General features: G+C 44.8%; 1 protein-coding gene across 6 annotated transcripts in view; it reads left to right on the forward strand.

Annotated features, from left to right (window-relative positions):
• ABCC12 (ATP binding cassette subfamily C member 12) overlaps positions 1 to 23445 on the forward strand; it is a 93792-nt gene that overhangs the window by 66356 nt on the left and 3991 nt on the right. For 5 of the 6 annotated variants that reach the window (XM_027044470.2, XM_015084036.3, XM_053210361.1 and 2 more), the window contains 12 exons: positions 1716 to 1850; positions 1959 to 2034; positions 2118 to 2189; positions 5005 to 5094; positions 5810 to 5913; positions 7866 to 8063; positions 8839 to 9065; positions 12836 to 12973; positions 15618 to 15804; positions 19853 to 19942; positions 21813 to 22002; positions 22437 to 22596. In XM_027044470.2, coding sequence (XP_026900271.1) covers positions 1716 to 1850; positions 1959 to 2034; positions 2118 to 2189; positions 5005 to 5094; positions 5810 to 5913; positions 7866 to 8063; positions 8839 to 9065; positions 12836 to 12973; positions 15618 to 15804; positions 19853 to 19942; positions 21813 to 22002; positions 22437 to 22596 — 1667 coding nt within the window. The remainder of the gene's footprint in view (positions 1 to 1715; positions 1851 to 1958; positions 2035 to 2117; positions 2190 to 5004; positions 5095 to 5809; positions 5914 to 7865; positions 8064 to 8838; positions 9066 to 12835; positions 12974 to 15617; positions 15805 to 19852; positions 19943 to 21812; positions 22003 to 22436; positions 22597 to 23445) is intronic. The other variant, XR_008293584.1, reaches the window with a different exon arrangement.

Here is a 23445-nt window from a genome sequence, read left to right on the forward strand (position 1 = left end):
GAGGGGGCTCAGAGCCCCTGGGCTTTCTAGAACATTTCTCTGCTGCTTTTACTCTTGGGCCCATAGCCAATCCGGACGCTTCCCAGGGCTTGGGCTGGACAATTGTTCTTCTACTTGAGGAAACAAATGAAATAAGAGATGCGGTTGCCACTGAAATCTAACCCAGGGTCAGATTTTGTGAGTTTGCAGAACAAAGCTGCTCAAATCATGCCAGATCTCACTGGTGTGAACTGGGGAGGGAGGGTGCTCACTAGCCAGAGGACCTTCACCAGGAGCTCCCTTGGCTGCAATGTGGGCCCTCACAGGTAGAAAAGGCTTTGGGGCTGTTGCAGGCCCCATACCAAGGTCTCAATTTCCATATCTGGAGAATGGACTGGTAACAAAGCTGTCACTTCCTTTACTGGCTTGTGGGAGATTGAGAGATAAAAGACAAAACAAGATCAGGCTTTGAAAGGTAAGAAGATGCTGTATAAAGGCTAGATGTTATTTTCAGGAAAAAGAATCTCTCAGAGAGAGTCTCAACTGGACATTAAAAGCCAGTCTCTTCCTGCTTTGGCTGTCTGGGAAAGTGGACAAGAAGCTGAGTCATTAGTCCAAGGGAGGCAGAAAGGCTGGAGCTGTGCAAGCTGTCAGAATGGCTGTCATTTGGCCTTTTGGGCACCTTCCCCATTTCCCCAACACCCAATGGGGAGAGCAATGACCAAATGTAGCCGTTTCTCTCAAGCTTCTAATCAAGTACATGAAAAGCTGATTTGACCATGGTTAGACCCTGGGTACAGGGAAAGACTTCTGGCCTGTATTGCAAAGGCTTCTTTGGGCAAAACTGTCTTAAATCTCATAACATCTTGCCCCTGTATGAGGGACTTTCTGATCTTAGATGGGTTGACCTGACCCTCACTCCAAATGCGAGGAAACCCCTTTTAGCAGAACTCTTTGATTTCAAGAGTGATATGCAAATGAAGGGAACTCAAACCAGGAAAATAGAAGTGCTTTGGGCAAAAAATGTGGGATGCCATATTAAATGTAGTTATATTTTTATTGTACAGATAAATCTGGTGTAAATTCCTGAGGCCAGGGGGTATGGCTTGGTGGCTGGGAACTGCTCCATGTTCTGCTTCTCGTAGGCTAGATGAGGATGATGAGGTGGGCTTGTAACTTTATAGCAGCAGAGTAAGGCTGTTGCTGGGGTCACATTTCCCCTTTCCACCGAACTTCGTCTTGCAGTAACTTGTCAATTTTATATTCCAAATTCCCCTGCTCCCCGATCTGATTTCTTAGCATGGCAGCTCATTTAGGGAACAGTAGGAAAGGAAGAGTCAATGTGCATCATAGTGACAACCAGAGGCTCCCTTTGTACTCGTGACACCAGTGTTCACTAGATCAGTGCTTCTCAACTGGGGGCCATTTTGCCATTTAGAGGGCATTTGTCAATATCTGGAAACATTTTTGCTTGTCACAACTGGGATGGGGGGTGCTATTGGCATCTAGTGGGTTAGAGAGCAGGGAGGCTGCTAAATATCTTACTATGCACAAGACAGCCCCCCCCCCCGTTCTGCCCCAACAACAAAGAATCATCTGGCCCTCAGTGCCAATAGTGCCAAGGTTGATAACCTCTGCACTATAGGAACTTGGAACACCACTGGATGGGAGTTTGGCACCACACTCTTCTCTTATCAGGCAGAAGTTCACTATAGGTCACTTTAATATCTCTGCAGTTTTTGGAGTCTTGTGATGAAGTCATTTTGTTAGAAGATGGAGAGATTTGTGAAAAGGGAACCCATAAGGAGTTAATGGAGGAGAGAGGGTGCTATGCAAAGCTGATTCACAACCTCCGAGGGTTGCAATTCAAGGTAACTCTTTATACTGGGGTGCAAGAGATGGGGTCCCTCCCTTGCAGTCTCCAGCCTGGGAGAAGTCCTGTCATTTAGCTTTCAGAAGGTATGTCATTTTGTCTCCAGGATCCTGAGCACATTTACAATACAGCAATGGTGGAAGCCCTTAAGGAGAGCCCCACTGAGAGAGATGGAGATGCTGGTACAATCTGAGTTCGAAACGCTCTTCTCTTATTGCCCGTGGCTCATGAGCAGACACAGATCTCTCTTTATTTCTCACCTTAGTTTTGGATCCAGGAGATGGGAAAGATGAAGAAAAAGAACCTGAAACGGACTCAGAATTTGTAGACATAAAAGGTATTTGCTATTCATTCCCTCAGTTACATAGTCGTAAATATTGGGTGAGCATCCACCATTCTTGATAGAGAAATGTAGGCACAGTGTATGTCCTTTTGGGCAGCTAGGATTATACAGTTTACCATCATGTGAGCCTAGGGGTTCAACTGCCTGAGTCCAAACCCTGACTCAACCACTTACTAGTTTTATGAGTTTGTGCAAGACACTTGGCCACTCTGAACCTTAGTTTCTTAATCCATAGAATGGGAAAATAATACTACCAACTCCTGGTTCTTACAAAGATTACATGAGAAAATGCAGATAAAATGATTAGCCCAGTGCCTGACATACAGTAACCCTCAAGAGTAGTTATTACTGTTATTAGTTAGAAAGGTCAAAGCACAGCACATAGATTGATTAAAGGCAAAACACACATAGGAGCTGTTTCACACTCTTTATGGGAAGCGTTGAGAAAGGATTTTGCAGCCGTGAAAAGATTAGGACTAAGTATTCTTCTCTGTGCTGGGCACCACGTTAGTCTGCGTGGACAAAAATATGCCCCTTGTCTCAAGACCTTATGGCCTGGTGGGGGTCACAGGACAGGGGATAATCAGGGGAACTGGACTCAGGGTAATGGGGTTTTGGGGTGGACATAACAAGTCAGGGAGGGGAAACAAGTTACAGAGGGGAAAACCTTGGGACTGGTCCCCAGAGTTTTCCGGGGTCACTGTCGTAAGAAGGTGGGGACTGGGGGGATTTGGAGTTGAGGGCAGGATAGAATTCTGGGAAGGAAGAGAGGAGAGATGTGGGAGATAAGCATGGTGAGGGTATCATCAGGCTGCCTCTTCTCATCCCCACCCTGCATCCATTCAACACTTGTTGAGCATCTACCGGGTGCGCTGCCCAGGGCTGGGCACCAAGCAGACAGGGGTCTATATCCACCACTTCTTTCCTCAAAGTGCCCATAATGAGGTGGCTTTCCAAGTTAGAGCTCTGTTCCTCAATAATGTGTAGCTGGAAAAAAACCCCTCAGTGTATTTAATCAAGTTTAAGATACCATCCATTTTAAGATCACCATCGTTTTATGTACCACTTAGAAAGAAAAATCTTTGCCAATTAGACGATATGGCATACTACAGAATGGAAGTCACATCCTGATTTCAGAGATGTTAAAATGTGAAAAAAAAAATGTGTCTTTGAATTGAAATTTGGCACCATTAATGGTGCTTGTGACAAATGCATGCATGTTTGGAAAGACAGCATATTTTTATCGCTCTGGAGGCTGCCAAGGCTGAAGTGAGGTACTTGCCATCTCTTTCGTGCCTTCTCAGGAAAGCTCCAGGCTGCCCAGGATGTGAGCTCCTGTGAACAGAGTAAATCCTGCTCCTCTTTTCTTTCTCATTCCCCTTCTCTGGAGGGGAAATCGAACATGTGAAATACTCTGAAAGTTATAGGAAGGGAGTCAGTTAAAGGTGGCAGTGCCCAGCATGCCTGGCATCAGGGCATTTTTTAAAGCACAGCAAGGTGAACAGAGAATCAGCAACATTCCAGGCTGGGCTGGCAGGCTGCAAGGGGATTTGACCAGTTCCTTTTGTGCTCCAGGATGCTGTTCGTTATGCTCTGCCAACCCACCTGGGCATCTCATTTTACAGGCCCGGGGAGAAACACAACGAAAGTCAGGCTGAACATTTCAAAGAAGCGCAAAGGTTCCCAGGCAGAGGGTACAATAGTAGCTTTATTCATGGAGGCACCTTTGAGGTGTGACAGCTATCCCTCTCAGAGCAAGATGCAGAGGGTCTGTGTGCAGGGGCAGCCTCGGGTCTAGCTCTATTTATCTCTGTTTATAAAAGCTACGTATGGTGTAGGATTCTGTTTTGGAGCTGGCATTTTCATGCTTCTCTATGAAAAAGAAGAATGGGATGAGTACTTGGTTCTGACTGCTGGATGTTTAGCCAAACATCCCTATACCTCTGGATGTGGTTTCCATGAGAATTTGATGGTCATTTTCCCTTCCCTTTGGAAAGTGGAGAGGACTTGGGGCAGCCACATGGATGGAATCAGGAGCCCATGCAGTGGCTGACCAAGGAGATGCCCTGGGTTTCTTCTTTGAGGCATGAGCTTTGAGAAGACAAGAGTTACCTGCTTCCTGGTCACCCTGCAGTAACTGCTGTGGGTGCCTTTAGCACTTCAGCCCATGTAGCCTGACTCCCAGCTGTATTCCTTTGCCCAGGGGCTCTCTCTGGAAACTGCCAGCCTCAGGTCAAGCTAGAAGTGCTGGCAAATTAACCCCCCTGCAGGGAGGAGCCCTCATGCAGTGGCCAATGGGAGTTGTAGAAATATCCCAGATCCCTCTGGTCAGGTGAAAAGCCTGCTCCACACTGGCTCCGACATTTCTCTACATGAGATTAAGCTCCAGTTGTCCACAGGGATCTCTGGCTTGGTGATCCCTCGGTGAGATGCCTTTTTGTTGCTGCCTTTCCTTCCCTTTCCTACTCCCTCAAGCTCCTGAATAAGCTGCATGCACTCATACCCTCTTCTTAGAAACAGCTTCTGGAGAACTAGACCACAGCAATCCATATCCCAAGGCTGAGCACATAGTAGGTGCTTAATAAACATTTCTTGAAAGATTGAAAGCCACTTGTCTTACAGGGCTGTGATGAGAAAATAACACGAGAAAAAGTGTGTTGGGAATTTCAAAGCATAGGATAAATGGAAGGAGGGGGTGGAACTGCCCCCCCTTCTGATGGTGGTGTGGGATATGCAGGAGAGGTGTGCCTGCCCCTCTGGGCTCCTGCCCTACCAGCAGGTGACACAGGACTTGTGTCTGTCTCTGTAGTTCCTCTGCACCAGCTCATCCAGACTGAATCCCCTCAGGAAGGAACCGTGACCTGGAAAACGTATCACTCGTACATTAAGGCTTCTGGAGGTTTGATATAAAACAACGGGTTTCTTGATTTAATTTGCATTAAAAAAATCCGTCCTCAAACTGTTGGGTTCACATTTTATAATTTCCTTGACAATTACTTCTTTTATGCTGGACCCATTTGTCAATGCTTTTATTCCCCACTTCCCCCCCTCTCCTCCTCCCCAGGCCTAAAAATCTGAAGTCTGATAATACAGCCTTTTAAATGGAATCACCCTTTATCTCCATTAAAGCTGCCAGATGCTATTTATTGAAACTGAATGAGCAGCAGCATGAACCAGCCATGGTTCTTCTGCACCTCACTGCCTCATGACTGAGTACAGCAGCCATCCACTCATAGACTGCCTTCGGTGCAAGATTCCCATCTCAGTGTGCAAATACCTTAAACTTTTATTTCTTGTCTCTCCCCAGCAAGACTTTTTTTTTGTTGTTTGTTTGTTTTTTTGTTTTTTTTTGAATAATACCAAGTTGCTTCTATTAAGGTGCATTTGGTGGTTTTTGTCAATATATTGGCAATTTTGACCCATTTTCCAACCAGGGAGAACACATGTCCCCATTGGGGTTCAGGGTCTCAACACCCAGACTTGTGGTAGCAGCCTGGAAGGTGGTTGCCAGGGGCGGGGGCCCTGTTCCTGCAGGCTTTGAATTTCCCATCAGGGTTGGACCTACAGCAGACTCCTCCTCTGTAACTCTCTGGACCTCTCCCCTCCTCTTGTAGGGTACCTTCTCTCTCTCTTTGTGGTGTCCCTCTTCCTCCTGATGATCGGTAGCTCTGTCTTCAGCAATTGGTGGCTGGGTCTCTGGCTAGACAAGGGTTCACAGGTGAGTTTCCCTTTGGCCTTGGAGAATGTTGAGTCATTTGATGGATAGTAGGAACACACACAATGAGCCTGCCATTGCCCCTTTCCATGAAGTTGAGATCAGCTGCCTACACAATTCAAGTCCTGAAATCCCCTTTGATTTTTCAAGACAAGCAGGGCATCTAGATTTCTCTGTGCCACCTTCAGATTTTAAAGGATTAGCTAAGAAGATTGTGGTTGTGCCAGGCAAACTCAGCATGTCTGTGGAGTCATGCCTGTGTAGGACAGAGACAGTCTTGCAGCCTCCACCGTGAGGCACCTCTCAGGAGGCCCTGGAGGGGCCCAGGGAAACCTAACATGGACTTTAACCTTCCTGCCTCTGAACATATACTGGCATCTTATTGTTGACACTGTGGGTTGTCTGAGTGTTCCTTCTCTTTCTGTTCTCCAAAGTCCCTCCACAGGAAAGGGATATGCAAAAGCCAGATTTAGTCCCTGGTTGTGCTGCAGAAGCACCATGTATCTTTCTGAGACACTGGGTATCTGCCACCCAAGGCTCTTCTCTAGACCGCAGCCCCACCTGGGAAGGACTGATAAGTCTGCTCTTGCTGGAGCTTGCTAAAAACTCTCCTAGCTTTTGGCCGATGGCTTCTAAGCTTTCCTGGAGCCCCTGGGAATGCTGTGGGTGCATCCTCCAAGTTTACATTTTGGTATAGTGCTGTTGCTATGACAACCAAAGTGAGAAGGCACTGGGGAGACGTAGGCAGGGGAGAAGTCACTACAGCTCTCACAGAGGTTGGCACAGCTTCCTGGGGTCATTCCCAAGGGGAGAAGCCAGTGGGTGCCTTGCACTGTGCAGGAAGAGAGCCATCTCTGGAATATTCCCCCAGATCCTCACTGGCTCATGAAGAGCCCAAGGTTTCTGGTCTGGATGGAACCTCCTCCTAGGTGTGGTGCTTCCCCAGTGAGCCGGTGCCATTGGCTAATTGAGCATGCAGCAGTGATGGCAGACCCAGGTGTTTGCCTGGCCCCCCCAGACACTGTGGGCACAACCTGATGCATAGTGAAGACTCCTCAGTTCAAGCTGGGCCTTTAATCAATTAGCTCCCTAGGGATGCTTTTGCTTTTATGGGTGTTCATCCATCAGCTGTCACCTCTGGTTTACGTTTCCGCTATTGCTGTAATCAGCAAAATGGCATTTAGAAGAAAGATGCTTGTTTGCTCCCCAAAGGCAGTCCTGACTTTCAGCACATGGCTCAGAGAAAAATGGAACCGCCAATTTCTCGGGAGGAGGAGATGGCTTCTCCCCAGAAATGTTAGCAAAAATGTGTGTTCTACGCCCCCCCACCCCCAGCAGGATGGAGCTGCATGTGGTCTTCTTGAATTTTCCTAGAGTTCTGTGGTTCACCAGTCTCCCTCCTCCCCACCAGAGACTTCAGGGCAGTGGAACAATGCCTTCCAAGGTGCCCCTTAAGGAAAGGAAAGGGAGGGGGTTGTGGAGCTGGTCCATCCTACAGAGAGACCCCCCACATCTCCCTAAAGGCCTGGTGGCTTCTGCCAGGCAGGTTCCTGATACCCTGTCCTGTATGGGCTGCCTGAGGGCTGTTCAGGTAGCCTCTTGGCATCCAGAGTTCCTGTGCTTCTGTAATCTTCCTGGCCCAATATCACCTCTTGTCTCCTGAGGTGTAGTTAGCTTCTGGGACAGAAACTATCTGTCTGCTGTGCCTGCCTGGTTTGTCTGTTTTGCTTTTCCCACTGACTGTGCTGAGACTTATAAATCAGGTACCCCTCGTGGGCTGACCACCCAACAGGAGGACCCATGCAAAGTTACGAGGCCCTCAGAGGGAAGTGACCTGATTTCTTAGCAATTATGCACCCCTTTTTAATTTCTTCTCTCTGGAAGGATCCTCTGGGAAATTCCCATTTTCCTGACAGTTTACCAATTCTTGGTGCTTCTTCTGTTTTTCTCCAAAGATGACCTGTGGACCCCCGGGCAACAAGAGTGCATGTGAGATTGGCGCAGTCCTTGCAGACACTGGGCAGCATGTGTACCAGTGGGTATATGCAGGGAGTATGGTGTCTGTACTGATGTTTAGTATCATCAAAGGCTTCACCTTCACCAAGACCACACTGATGGCATCCTGCTCATTACACGACCGAGTGTTTGACAAGGTACTGCTCTCAGGGCCTGCAAACGAATCCAGTTTTTCAGTCAATAGCTTTTATTGAGCACCTATGATACATCGGGTACTGAGCTGGGCTCTGGGGACAGACATGATGCTCAAGATGATTACAGTGATGTCTGGGAAGCTTCCTAATATGTACTATCAACTGTGAAGGCAACTCCAGGGGCTGAGGGGATGTGTCATGAGCCCTCAGGCTAAACTAGGGGTGGAGACAAATGTGGTCAGGAAGGTTTTCCTGAGACCACTGCATTGGGACAGACATGTACAGGCCAACAGGACATCTCCAGCTCCAAAGAGCCCTGAGTACACTGAGGGCCTTAAGAAGTCCTTCTGGCTGCCTTCTCATTCCACTGCAGCAGTAGCCATCAGCCACTATTGCCAGGGCCCTGGCCAGAGCCCAGAGGTGTGGCTCATAATTTGAGGGCAGACAGACACAGGGGCACTTGACTTTTTATTGCTCCAGAGCACAAAATCCCACCCTCCTCCACAGGTACCCCAGGCTGCATCCCAGGCTTGGAGGAAGGCCCAATCTTCAGGGGCTTTCCCTGGGGTTCCACACCGAGGCTGAATCTTTCCCACAATCCCTCTCATTCATGGGGGCCACAAGAATGGGGAGCATCCTCACCTTTCCAGGATGGCCTGGTACACTGGGTTGGGCCCTGGAAAAATGCTCAGGCTGCTCAAAATATCCCAGCCCCAGCAGAGTGGCCAGGCTTTACTAAACTCACACCTCAACGTGGACTCTCTGACTCTATCCACAGATCTTAAAGAGCCCAATGAGCTTCTTTGACACGACTCCCACTGGCAGGCTAATGAACCGTTTTTCCAAGGATATGGATGAGCTGGATGTGAGGCTTCCATTTCACGCGGAGAACTTTCTGCAGCAATTTTTTATGGTGCTGTTTATTCTTGTGATATTGGCTGCTGTGTTTCCTGCTGTCCTTTTAGTCCTGGCTGGCCTTACTGTTGGCTTCTTCATTCTTTTATGGTAGGTCAATGCACTATTTAAAAAGGAGCATATGAAATCTTGACATATTTGGTTAACTCTGCACAATGACTGGGTAGTGTCAGGTGATGCTGAGTCCCTGCTATCTTCTCTCAATGGGGGGGATCATATTGATTTTTAGTGGTGATGAAATGCCAGGTGCTATGCTCAGTGGTCTTGCATACATCTGGCATTTTAGTCTCAGAGCAACTCTGAAAGGTGGGCATGAATGGGGAGGTTAAGTCTGTGGTCCTAGGCGAGGAAAATAGTAACCATGCTTGTTTTCTGTCTGCTGTTATGCTCTTGACCATGGGGCTCTCTCTGGCATCCTGCTGCTGGAGAAGAGAGGTAAGACCAGTCCTTAGTCACTCTGAGCTTTGGGAACTAGCCCCCACCCTAATCACTGATATGGATAGAGAAAGGCCTCAGGCAGCTAGGCACTGGGGAGTCCTACTGAGGCTGTGCCTCATTTCCACTTCCTCACCCACATTGGAGGGAAGCAGGAGGGTGGATTGACCCCACCCTCAAGGAACCCAGCTCCTCCCTGTTCCTGGAGAGAGTTGGAGTTCTCAGCAGACAGCATGGTGGGTATTGTGTAAGGCCAAAGGCTTGGAAATCAGAGAAATTTGCACCAGAGCCCCAGCCCTCCTGCAAAACTAGCTGGAAGACCCTGGGGAAGCCAGAGAAATACTGCAAGCCTGTGTCTTCATCCCTAAAGGTAACCATTAAAATATACATCTCACCTATGCCAGGGAGTCTTGTGAGGATCAAATGAGACTGCAGAGCTATAAGTGGCTTACAAATTAGAAAGGGAATACAGTTGACCCTTGAACAACATGGGTTTGAACCACACAGGTCCACTTATATATGGATCCTTTTTATATATATATAAATACAGTACCATACTATAAATGTATTTTCTCTTCCTAATGATTTTTTAAATAGCCCTTTCTCTTCTTTATCTTACTTTATAGTAAGAATATAGTATATAATACATATAAAATATGTGTTAATCAACTGTTTATGTTATCGGTAAGGCATCTAGTCAACAGTAGACTATTAGTAGTTAAGTTTTGGGGGAGTCAAAATTGTTATAAGCAGATTTTCAATTGCATGGGGTGGGGTGGGGGTTGATGCCCCATCTCTTGCATTGTTCAAGAGTCAACTACACAGTGTTATAGAAATGTTTTCATAAAATTCAGCAATATGTTTATTCCACTCCTAGATGCACAAAGTCTTGGGTTGGATGCTGAGGGTCTTAAAGAGGGTCCCCTAGTTGTAAGGGATTCAGCTCCCAAATCCTAGACCTGCCTCTACCCATAAGCAAGGTTGTTTTCATCCAGGGACACCATGCTCAGAGCTGAGTTTTTAGAAATATCTTTTTCACCAGTGTGGAGGATGGATGGAGCTATGGAAAGATCAGGACAGGGCTATGGGATGAGAGACTCTTGAAATGTATGGTCTGAATGAGAGTTGAGACAAGTGGCAGCAGTGGGGACAGAAAAGATTTATGAATCATTTCTGAGATGGTCTTTGGGGTTGGGGAATGGGAAATGCCAAGGATGGGTCCAAGATGGGGAGTGATGTGAAGAGCGATGTGAAGGTGATCTGGGAAGGGAAGTGATTTGGGTAATCAAGATTGTGGGCTCACTGTTGGATATTTCAAGTTTGTGGGTCAAGTCCATAGATGGTGCCAACAGATAGTGGGAAAGGAGGGTATATCGGGGTGCATCGGGGCTGGAGAGGTGGATTCTGCATCCTTGGCTTCTGTGCAGGAGCTGGTGTGACCTTGGGAACTGGACCCCTGGGCTCTCTCTTTGGTCTCCCACTGTCCCCTTGGTGACTCCAAGAAAGGTCACATGACCTCACTGTCCAGCCTCAAGGATTTATTGTGATGACCAAGTAAAATACTTTCTGCAAGTCCTTTGCAAAGATAAAGCATGTCTTGGACACCGCTTCTTAAAATGGACTCCTTGACCTGGCGTTCATTTTTGTAATCCCTGTGTTTGTCTGATCGTTGTTCCTGTCTGTTCTCCTGTTTTATACTGTTGATTTACTTAGCAAAAGGTTTTTCTCTGCTTTGCACCCCTACGTCTTGCTACAAAAATAGGCCAGACCAGGGCTGGTTGTGACTGAATCACCCAAATATTTCCAGCTAACTCACTTGAACTCTGAGCTAATGAGGTTTTCTTTCCTCTTCCCTGGGTTTTAGATGAGAGTCTGGAGGGCAGATTAGACTCACTGTCATGGGCCAGCCTGCCAATGTGCATGCCTGTGGGCAGTAGTCTGGAACTCTGCAGGGTCCTGGAGCTTCAACACCCAGGAGAGTATCACCCTGTGGAGGAGTTTGGTTCTAAAGTCAGCAGCTGAGGCTATGATTCAAAATTACCTTTGAAAATGCCTTTAGAAAACCATGCATTGGAGTTGACACACCAGATATTCCACCAGAATTGGAACAGATCATTTTTTCTTTGGTTGGGTCCCAGAAAGTGGTTGGCTTGTATTAGAAGCTACACTGTATGAAAATTCCTGGTCTTCAAAGACTGGACCCACATCTCCTGCAGCAAGACACTCATGCTACAAGACACACTCAAAACTGAGACCATAGCAAGGAATGGCTTACATTTCTGAGAGACATTTTTCTTTTTCTTACTTTTTTTTGTAGTTTCAAGTTTTTATTTAATTTTTTAAGTTTTTATTTCAAGTTTTTATTTAAATTATTTTATGTATTTAGTTAACGTATAGTGTAATATTAGTTTCAGGAGTAGTGAAACTACTATGTACGTGTGAACTATGTAAGTGATTCATCACTTACATACAATGCCCAGTGCTCATTACAACAAGTGCACTTCTTAGTACCCATCACCCATTTAACCAATCCCCCACCTACCTCCCCTCCAGCAACCCTCAGTTTGTTCTCCATAGTTAACAGTCAGCTTTATGGCTTGACTCTTTTTTTTTACCCCTCTATATTCATCTGCCTTGCTTCCTAAAGTCCACATATGAGTGAAATCATATGGTATTTGTCTTTCTCTGACTGACTCATTTTGCTTTAGCATTATACTCTCTAGCTCCATCCATGTCATTGCAAATGGCAAAATCTCACTCTTTTTTATGGCTGAGTAATTATCCATTGTATATATATATATACCACATCTTTATCCATTCATCAGTTGATGGACACTTGAGCTGTTTCCACAGTTTGGCTATTGTAGATAATGCTACTATAAACATTGAGGTGCATATATCCCTTTGAATTAGTATTTTTGTATTCTTTGGGTAAATACCTAGTAGTTCGATTGATGGATCATAGGGTAGTTCTACTTTTAACTTTTTGAGGAACCTCCATACTGTTTTCCAGAGTGGCTGCACCAGTTTGCAGTGTAAGAGGGTTCCCCTTTCTCCGTAACCTTGCCAACATCTCTTTCCTGTGTTGTTAATTTTAGCCATTATGACAGGTGTGAGGTGATATCTCATTGTAGTTTTGATTTGTATTTCCCTGATGATGACTGATGAGCATCTTTTCATGTGTCTGTTGGCCATCTGTATGTCTTTTTGGGGAAAATTTCTATTCATGTCTGAGACACATTTCTGAGACCCCATCTGTCCCTAGGATGGTTTCTCCCAGGGAAGAGTGGCAGGCCAACCCCTTCATCTTAGTTAGATGGCACCTGTCTGACTTAAACTTTGTCTTGAGTGCATAGTCAGACCTGCAAGTGCTAAGGGCAAGCCCTCAGAGACCCCACTTTGTAGTCTTCTTGATTTTCCTACAGCATTTTCCATGGAGGAGCCCAGGAGCTCAAGAAGCTGGAGAATATCAGCCGGTCTCCCTGGTTCTCCCACATCACTTCATCCATGCAGGGCCTGGGCATCATCCATGCCTATGACAAGAAAGAGGACTGCATTAGCAAGTAAGTACTGCACTGGGCCCCTGCTCCAGGTCTCCCCACTTCACATCTAACCCTGAATGGGTGGTCCTAGGAACAGATGGCCTCTTTGACTCTGAGAAGGGAAGTCTGGGCTGCTGGGGACTCACCATAAGTGAATTGCTGTCAGAATCCAGAAGGAGTACTCTAGGGTACTAAGCCTTTCTTCCTAGTATCTGGGGCCCCAAAAGTGGTGAGTTCATTCAACGACAACCTCAATGTGTGATTTTACATGTTTTACTTTATGCAGCAGAAGTAAAATGTGCACAATTCAGGAAAGTAGGAGAAAGCAGAAAAAAAAAAAAAAGAAAAAAAGAAAAAAGACAAAAAAATCACTCAAAGGTCCCTAACTACATCCTATTAATATGTTTATATATTTCCTTCCAGTCTTTTTTTAAAATTTCTTAAGTATTTATAATCATGTTTGTTTCATTTTATTTTTAAATAACTTTTTAAACATTATATATCTTATAAAATTTTTTTATTTTTATTTTTTTTTCTATTTTTGAGACACAGAGAGAGAGAGACAGAGAGCAGGGGAGAGAGGCAGAAGGAGAGAGAGAGAATCCTAAGCAGACTTCACACTCAGTATGGAGGCTGATGTGGGGCTTGACTCTGGGATCCCATGACTCTGGGATTATGACCTGAGCTGAAATCAAGAGGTGGACACTCAACCAACTGAGGCATCCAAGCACCCAGTAAAAATAAAATTTAAAGGCCATATTATATTTCACTTAATGGATATACACCTCTTTTCTTCTTTTTAAAGTGTGGGGACTAGATGAGTAAATTTCTCTGGAGTCTTCCAGCTCCAAAGTTCTAAAACACAGTATAAATTGTATCGACCATGTAGGCTCACTGTAGTAGCAAAGACTTCCAAGTTTTAGGGACTTAACACAATACATATTTATTCTTCCTCAAGTCACAATTTAAAGAGCATCCATAGGGTAGGGGAAAGGGATTTTGTTCCACCTAGGGCTTTTGCATCCTGAGGGCTGTGGGGGGTCTTCTCTATGATCCTCTGTCTAACTGGAGAATAAGGTAGGAGAGGTGGGTGCAGGATCCCATGGGAAATTTTTATGGGTTAATTCCAATGAAGATACTTATCATTTCTGCACATTCATTGACCAGATTTCATTCACATGTACTCACCAAACTGCAAGGGAGGCTGAGAAATGTAGTCCAGTTGTGTCCATAGGAGGGAAAAAAATGGAGTTTGGTGAATCTATAGCAGTGTATGACACATAGGTGTTCCACTTTGTTTTGTTTTATTTTTTTTCCATATTTTTCTGCCTTAAAAACCTAACACAAACTTCAAGTTTGGGTCTAATTCTTTTTCTCTCTCTTTTCCCACACTTTGCCACCCAGGGTCTCAGTGTAAACTTGGCATCTCAACTTGCCTTTAGTTCAATCAGTGGCTGTGCTCTTCCTAGTTTAACCTATATGTCATCTGTAGAGAGTCCTGCATCACACATTGACACTTCCAGTGTCCTGATCATGAGGAAAGACTCCTGTCCATAGAATTACTCATCAACTTACTCATGACAAACAAAACAGATACAAGGTTTGTCTTCCTGCAGATTTTTGTCCAAGGTTTCCAAGGGAATCCTACAGGGCAGCTGAGTCCTACATGATTGATGGGGTCCGCTTCTTTTTAATACTTTCTTTCCTGTCATGGACTTTCCAGAGGGCTTGGGCTTCTGACATGTATTGCTTAAAAAAAAATTTTTTTTTAATGTTTTATGTATTTTTGAGAGACAGGGTATGAGTGGGGGAGGGGCAGAGAGAGAGGGAGACACAGAATCCAAAGCAGGCTCCAGGCTCTGAGCTGTCAGCACAGAGCCCAATGCAGGGCTCAAACCCATGAACTGCGAGATCATGACCTAAGCCAAAGTCGGACGCTTAACCAACTGAGCCACCCAGGCAACCCCTGACATGTATTGCTTTTTAAACAAAGCCTTGGGGTCAAATTCCAATTTGATCCCGGCCTTCTGTTTCTTTTGTTCCTGTGCAATCTGACCAACCACACAGATAGATAAGACCTCAGATGACTTCTAAGTCACTTAAACCATCATCTGAATTTGTAAGCTTTATAGCTGTAGGATAGAAACACCATGGTATTTGGAAGAATATTTTAACTAAGCTCTGGGGAAAATAACTTTGAGAGAAACAGAAGGGGGAGGGTGCTACAGGCCCAGCATGGTTGGTCAGAGGTGCTTCTAGACAGAATCTTTGGAGGATCATTGGAACAGGATGAAGCAGCAATGCCCAGAGATGTTCATGACTGTGCCAGTGAGGGGTTTAAACATTGAAGCCCCTTTCCCAATAGGTCAAGGGAACCTTCAGTGGCAGTTGAATCTGATATCTCTCATGGTTAGTTGTTAGTTCAGCCCACTCAAAATTTCAGTCTGGGTCAAGTTGACCCTTGAGCCATGCAGGTTTAGTGGCATCAACCCCCCCACACAGTTGAAAATATGCATATAGCTTTTGACTCCCCCCATACTTAACTACTAATAGCTTACTATACCAATGATATAAAGTTGGTTAACACATATTTTGTATGGTAACCCTAACCCTAGCTCTGTGGAAGTACAACTGACTCCTGTTTTGTATGATTTTTTAATTTTAGGTTTAAGATGCTAAATGATGAAAATTCCAGCCACCTCCTGTACTTTAACTGTGCTCTCAGGTGGTTTGCTTTAAGAATGGATGTCCTCATGAACATTGTCACCTTCATCGTGGCCTTGTTGGTGACTCTGAGCTTCTCCTCAATTAGTGCTTCATCCAAAGGCTTGTCTTTGTCTTACATCATCCAGGTAACACCTAGTATAAAGTTAGGTTTGGCCTGGAGGCTCTGGCATAGGGCATTACTAGGGAGGATGGATGTAAGAGAAGATCCAACTCAAATGGGTGCAACAAACAGGGAGAGCTTACTGGTTCACATCACTAAAAGGCATGACAGTTGTGTGGGCTTCAGGAATAGTTGGATCATAGCCCCTGGCTTTGTCCTTGTTCTGTGATGACTTCCTTCATGGTTGTACAATGGTGACTGGCATTCTCTGAGAGCTGCAACAGGAAGGAAGGAGGAAGAAAGTTTTTCCTACCCTAGTCACGGAGCAAAAGCCTTGAGCTTTACTCTTACAGGATTAGTTTAGGCATCCCGGAACAAATTAGTGCCTGGATAGAATTGGGATGATTGGCTTAGGTCAAAGGATGGAGTCACACACCATCCTACCCCCAAGTCACAGAACTGTCCCATAATAGAGATCAGGAAAAGGATGCTGGAGAGGCAGCCATGATGTCTATGACAAATAATACTGACTTCTCCTTTTGTTTGCTTTGGTATTTTTCTTTTCAAGAAAATAACAGTAATAGGAAAATAATAGTAATACAGAATAATAATAATAATCAGGAAATGCATGCCATTTGAGGTACTATTGTAAGTCATGTATGTGAATTAATTCATTTATTCCCACAACAATCGATGAGATAGTTTCTGCCATAGTCCTCACCTTATACATGATAAAACTTAGGCTTAGAGAGATTTGTCCAACATCACACACTTGTCATGTGTTAGAGCTAGGGTTTGAACCTAGGTCATCTGGGTCTGATACCTGTCTGAGTGTGAATCTTGAGGGTGTGTGTGTGCATGTGTGTGTATGTGTTGGCCTAAGGATAAAGTGTCCAGCTACGTCTGGTTGGGAGAAAGATGAGGACTGGTAAACAGATGGGTCTATAGACAGACTACTGATCAGTATTTCTGTGGCTCCTTCTCACACCTGGAGCCTGTCTGAGTTCTGCTAGATAGAAATCTCTGTAAGCCCTGAAACACATTCTGCCTCCTTTCTATTAAAAGGCTCTTCTTCCCTTTTCCATCTTCCATAAATCTGTGACTCCTTCGTTCAGTGCTATCTCTTCCCAACCCTCTTGCCCTTAAAGTTCTATTCCTTTTTGAAAATCTCTCTGATATCATTTTAATGGCATTTTAGGAAGGGGGAAGAACAAAACTATATTCTCAGATCTTTATCTTAAGTGGGAAAGAATGAATTTTTCTTGGGTAGCTAGTTTTCCTCATTGATGGATGTTTTTACTTGTTGTTGCCTAGTAAGATATAAAGCAGATGATATTGAATATATCCCCTTGGTCCAAGTGAAACAGCTTTCCTCAACTGAGGGCATGCTTTTTGGGGGATATCATCAGCTTTCTGTGAGATTGTTTTCAAATATTCCTGTAAGACTGGAGAATTTGCACACACTGGAGGACTTCCCAGGGACTTAAAGGGATGATACCCTTGAATTTAATAAAATGCACATAAGCCCTTTTTAAGGGCAAGGTTCATTCATTCATTCACCAGATAGCCACTGAGAATCTACTGTGAGCCAGGAATTCTGCTAGGTGCTATGGATTCAGCAGCAAACAATCTGGACAGGTCTTGTTCTCATAGAGTTTATGGGATAAAAAGAGATATAACATGGGATGGAATAAATAAGTGCACAAGCAAATAAGTGAGAAGGTTTCAGAAATTGTTTATTATGAAGATAATAAAACAGGGTAATGTGACTGTCAATGGGGAAGCAACATGAGATTCTATAGTCAGAGGAGAACTCTGCTAAGAGGTGACTTCCAAGCTGGTACATGAATGACAAAGAACCAGCCAAATAAGATGGAAGGGAGGATGCTCCAGGTTGAGAGGCCAGAGCAAGGCTTGGGGTAGGTAGGAGCTGGGTGCATTTGAGGCATTCAGAAGGTCATGTAGCTTGAGCAGAGTAGAAAATAAGGTCTGAGGTGTTGGTGGGGAGAGACTATGTAAGGCTTTGTCAGCCATGGAATATAAGATTGCTTTTATATAAGGGCTGGATGATCCTCTTTGTGAGAGGCTGTGCTATGTGTTATAGGATGTTAGCCTCCATGATCTCTAACTAGGAAATCCCAGTAGAACCTCCCTCCTCTAAGGTTGTGACAACCACAAGTTTCTTTACACATTGCTAAATGTCTCCTGAAGGGCATAATCACCCAGGTCAAGAGCCACTGCTCTAAGAGAAATAGAAAGCCAGTGGTGTGTGTTAAGCAGGCAGGCAACAAGGGAACCATGCAAAGGGTGTGGACCTACACCACTGCCCCCTGCCATTTACCTGCTTGGGCCACACTGCCTCCTTGTTAAGGTCACTTGCTGCTACTCAGAGCTACCCAAATCCTGAGTTTGCCTGGCGGACTTCTTTTTACAAATGCTTCTGCTCACACAGTTCCTTAACTGCCCTAACAGAGGCAAACCTCTCCCCCCCAACCTCCATTCTGACCATTCTTTCACATCCTGTTTTATTGGCATCTTACCTTTTCTTGAAATGACGTGTGTCTTATCCTGCCAGCCTGCTAGAACATAAGCCGTGTGACTGTAGGGGTTTTGTCCATCACATTCAGCCCTGGAAAACCAGCCCTTCTGTGACAGGGCCTGGCCCACAGTCACTGCTCACCCAGTGAAAGAAGACCTGGTCCTGCCTTGAGCCCACTAGCCCACTTGTGACTGAAGCAGGTGCTGTTGGTGCACCAACCTTCCAGGGCAGCCTGGTTGGCCTCCTGCTGCTATGAGAAGGTGCCCAGTCCAAGCCCAGGGCAGCCTGCAAGTGTGGGGAATTCCCTAAGCCAGAAGTGGCCCCAAAAATTGTTGAAGGGCATCAGTGGGGATGTAGCCCAGCTTCCTCAGGACAACTCAAGTGTGTTCCATGCAGTGTCCCAGAGCTTCCAGTAGGATCGAATTTTGGGTACCTACAAGTGAACCTCTCATGACTTTCTTTCTGTTCTGTACGTCACTTCTCCCAGCTCCCACTGGTACTTTTGCGGTCCACCTCCTGGATTAATTTCCTAGGGCTGCTATAACCAGTCACCATAAGCTAGTGGCTTAAAATCAGAGAAATTTATTCTCTTACAGTTTTGGAGGTCAGAAGTCCCAAATCAAGGTGTAGGCAGGACCTTGTTCCCTCTGCATGCTCTAGGGGACAAGCCATTCCTTGTCTCTTCCAGCTGCTGGTGGCTGCTGGCATTCTTTGGCATTTCTTGTATTGTAGCAGCATCACTCCAACCTTTGCCTCTGTCTTCATATCTTCTTCTCTTTTGTGTCGTCTCTTCCTCTGTCTCTTATAAGGATACTTGTCATTGGATTTAAGGTCCATCCAGGTAATCCAGGATGATCTCAAGATCCTTACTTATACCTAAAGGTCTTTTTCTTTCAAATGAGGTAACATTCACAGGTCTCAGGGATTTGGATGCATACATATCTTTTTGGGGGACCTCCATTCAACCTGCTTACACTCCAATTTCAGGGTTGGCTTCTGGGGGATTCTGGCCTAAGATAGGTGACCTTAGCAAGCACATTCCCCACTCTGAGCCTAGATATTCTCATGTCTGAAGCAAACAGATGGGCTAAATGATTTCCTTCTAAACATGATGATCTGTGGCAATGGGATTTCAGTGGCTGCTTGTCTGCCTGTTGGGTAAATCAGGGAGGGCATGGAAGTGAAGGACCATGCCAGATGGCAGCAAGGGGTGGATACCCAGCAGCTCTGTGGCCCTGGGAGATTCCAACTTAGACCAAGAGTGATCAAGTGGTACTGTGGTGGGATGGTTCATGCCATCTGGAGTGTCAGGGAAAATGTCATTACCCATTTGGTTCTGAATGCAGAGGAATATTTAAAGGCAAAACACTGCAGTGTCTTTACTTCTGGGCACTTGACTGGGAATGCAGGCATGTTTTTGTGTGGCTCTGAGTGAGGCTGGTGAGGGGTAATTCACAAGGGCTGCCCCTGAGGGTGGGCAGCAGAACCCAAGGGAAGAAAGGGATCTAACTCAGCTTTTGCTTCTCTACAATAGCTAAGCGGACTACTCCAAGTATGTGTGCGAACAGGGACAGAGACCCAGGCCAAATTCACCCCCGTGGAGCTGCTCAGGGAGTATATTTTGGTAAGAAATTAGTGCATGCCAGAGGAAGGGCTAGTTAACTCTGGCGGAATTTATGCAGGCATTGATTTTTTGACATTGTGAAAGGGGTCTTTTTAAAAACTGAAATTTGTTGGGGTGCTTGGGTGGCTCAGTCGGTTAGGTGGTAGACTGTTGATTTTGGCTCAAGTCATGAACTCACAGTTGTGAGACTGAGACTTGCATTGGGCTTCAAGCTGAATGTGGAGCCTGCTTGGGGTTCTCTCTCTCCCTCCCTGTGCCCCTCGTTGTGTCATGCACACACATGCTTTCTCTAATAAAAACAAACAAGCAAACAAACAAATAAAATAAAAACTGAAAATGAACCACAACCCTCTTCTTAAAGCCCATATTTACCATACAGTCTAAAGTACTTTAAGTTGAGGAAGAGATTCTTTTTTTAAAAAAAAATTTCCTCAAGGGCAGTTTCTGCATACAAAAATAGAAATCAGTGGCTAACTTTAGTTTCTAACGATTACCATTTGATTGACTAAAATTGTAAATTGAAAAAAAACAATGGTTGAACTCTTCTTTAAAAGCTTTTATGTTCAACTTACAAATCCTGCTATTCTTTGAAAAGTCTAGACAAGTCAAGCAATCACTTTTAAGGGCCTTTGAATAGCATTTGGTCTCATTTACAAACTTAATTAAACTCTTTAAAACATTAAACTGCATTTTAAAATTTAGCACATTCCATTTCCTTCTTAAGTATCTCGATTATCTGATTTAACAAACAAACCTTCCAGAGGTTATATAAATCTAATAAATTACACTTATAAATATAGTAAGCTTTAAATTTGCATAACCATCCCAATGCTGTGGATGAACAGTAAGCTTTTAACTTAAAATCATGTCTAAATAAATTATTCAATTATACATTTTAAATTAGAATCACAGGCCCTTATGTTACTAATATTATTATACTTGAAACACAAAATATGCAGATTCCTTAAACTGAAAATACTGTTACAATTTTGCTTCTCTTAAATATTCTCGTTATTAATTCTAGATCTCCCAGGGGTTAAAAATATTCACTGTGTAGGAATACAGATATTTTATCAGTTAATTGTAGTTGCTTATCACAGACTTGGACTCGCCAGCCACCCCACAGGGCACACAGGGGCCTTACTTCTCATGGCTCACAGGGACTTCAAAACTTTAGAGGAGGTGGTGTTCTAACACAGCCAAGTTGAGTAGAGCAACTTGGCTTAGACTTTGCATTTCTTAGACACTTGCAGATACTGAAATTGTATCTGACTGAACTCTGCAAATCTCAAGATTTGGTCTGGATTTGCCACACAGCTTCAAGGTCACAATGCTGACACTTGCCCAGGCCCACATGGCCCCGTATGAGCTGTCCCTTATAGTTGTCCATCTCTCTATTCACTAAGCTCCAGCCACCTAACTTTTCTTTCTATTCCTCAAAGTGCCCAAGCTTGTTCTGGCCCCAGGGCCTTTGCACTAGCTGTCTACTCTGCCTGGAAGGTTCTGAACTCAAATTTTCTTATATCAGCATTCTAGGTCTCAGCTTGAATCGCACATCCTCATAGATGCCTTCTTCAACCCTTAAGTTACTTTTACTCTGCCTATCCCTTTCACTACACACATTGTCTTCATTTTTATTTTTTTTAATGTTTTATGTTTATGTTATTTTATGATTTATTGTCTTTATTTCTGATTTTGTTTCTTATTTATTATCTGACTTCCCCATTGGAATGTGACTTCTTTAGTGGGTTTCTTGATCTAGCACACCATCACGAACACCAGTACCTAGAATTGTGGGAATGTGTGAATTAATTAAATGAATGGAAAAGTGAATGATTGTTAACCTGTCATTGGTTATTCTGTTTTCCAGACCTGTGTTCCTGAATGCACTCACCCCCTCAAAGTGGAGACTTGTCCCTGTGACTGGCCCAGGCGTGGGGAGATAACATTCAGAGACTATCAGATGAGATACAGAGACAACACTCCCCTTGTTCTTGATGGGCTGAACTTGAGCATTCAAAGCGGGCAGACAGTTGGGATTGTTGGAAGAACAGGTTCTGGTGAGGACAGGGTTGTTTTCTTTGCATTTCCACTGGGGGTGCTGTTTGAGCCACACCAGAGGGCTGTGCGTATGTGTGGTGGGTTGGCTGTTTTTTTCTCCCTCTAATCTCTTTACTGTAAATTAGGATTTCAGGTTGAATGGGCGTGTGGAGTTGGAAACAAACACACACCAGTTTTTGAATTAATTAAATGAGAATCGTTCTGGTGAAACGAGGCCCAGAGGATGAGTCGTGTGTTAACAGCCCCTGCAGGAACGGGCAGGTTAACCATGTCAGGGCAGCTGATTGCCTCCACAGAGTGAGGCCTTTCTGTCTGCACAGTCATCTGCACTGAGCCATTTAACTGCATTACAAATTCCCCTGATTAGATACTTGGATATGATAGAAGTACAAACTGATGTTTGATTTGCTGTTCTTGCTTTTATTATTCCCAGGAAAGTCATCCTTGGGAATGGCCTTGTTTCGTCTGGTGGAGCCAGCTGGCGGTACGATTTTCATTGATGAGGTGGATATCTCCACTATAGGTTTGGAAGACCTCAGAACCAAGCTGACTGTGATCCCCCAGGATCCTGTCCTGTTTGTAGGTACAGTAAGGTAGCAGTTTTTGATCATCGTCCATTCCTATTTTTTAGGTAGTAAAATCAGACCAGCCAGGAGCTTTGTGAAGTGCCCACAGTGGGCCTAAAGGAAGCAGCCATCCTGAGGTGCTCACAAGCACTTCTAGTACCTGTTCCTGCTGAAGCCTTAGGAAGAACCAAGGACTAGAGCCCTGAACATTGTCTGTATTTTATGTGCCACATCACAAATAAGCAAGATGCTTACACATAGGGTGAGCAGATATCCCAGCTGGCCCTGGAGAGCCCTGGTTTGTGCCTGTGTCTCAGCATCCTATAAGGTTTAACACTGGCCACCCTCAAAAGTACCCAGTTAGCGAAATAAAATAAGTGGTTACCCTATGTATGTAGCCTTCCATAGGGAAGTGCACCAATTTATTCCCATTGAAGAATGAACAGAAGTTGTTCAAGTACAAGAACAGTAGGGTTGCAACTTCCATGGGGCTCAAGATCTGATGTCAAGGGATAAGGAGAAAACCATTTTCTCATTTAGTCCAGGGCAATGGCTCCTCCTCCAATGAGAAGGACATTTCTCATATTAAGCGCCATTTAGAATTATAAGAAAAATGCATTCCATGTCTTGAGATACCAGACCTACATGGGGCACCCTGGGTGAAGTCCTGGGAGCCACAGCTGTACCTCTTGCTTCTGAAGGTAAAGTGAATCCCCCCACCACACCCTCTCTGCCTATAATTTGCATAGGGTCAAAGGTCTTCTGCTGCCCATGGCCACTGTGAAGACCAAATGTGTCTTCCTGGGTGCCTTGCTCAGTGCTGTCTCTCCTGTCTTGGTAGTCTCTGCCCCATCACAGAGCTGTGGGGCTTTGCTC

Source organism: Acinonyx jubatus, chromosome E2 (genome assembly GCF_027475565.1).
Source record: "Acinonyx jubatus isolate Ajub_Pintada_27869175 chromosome E2, VMU_Ajub_asm_v1.0, whole genome shotgun sequence".
In the NCBI taxonomy this organism is placed as follows: domain Eukaryota; kingdom Metazoa; phylum Chordata; class Mammalia; order Carnivora; family Felidae; genus Acinonyx; species Acinonyx jubatus.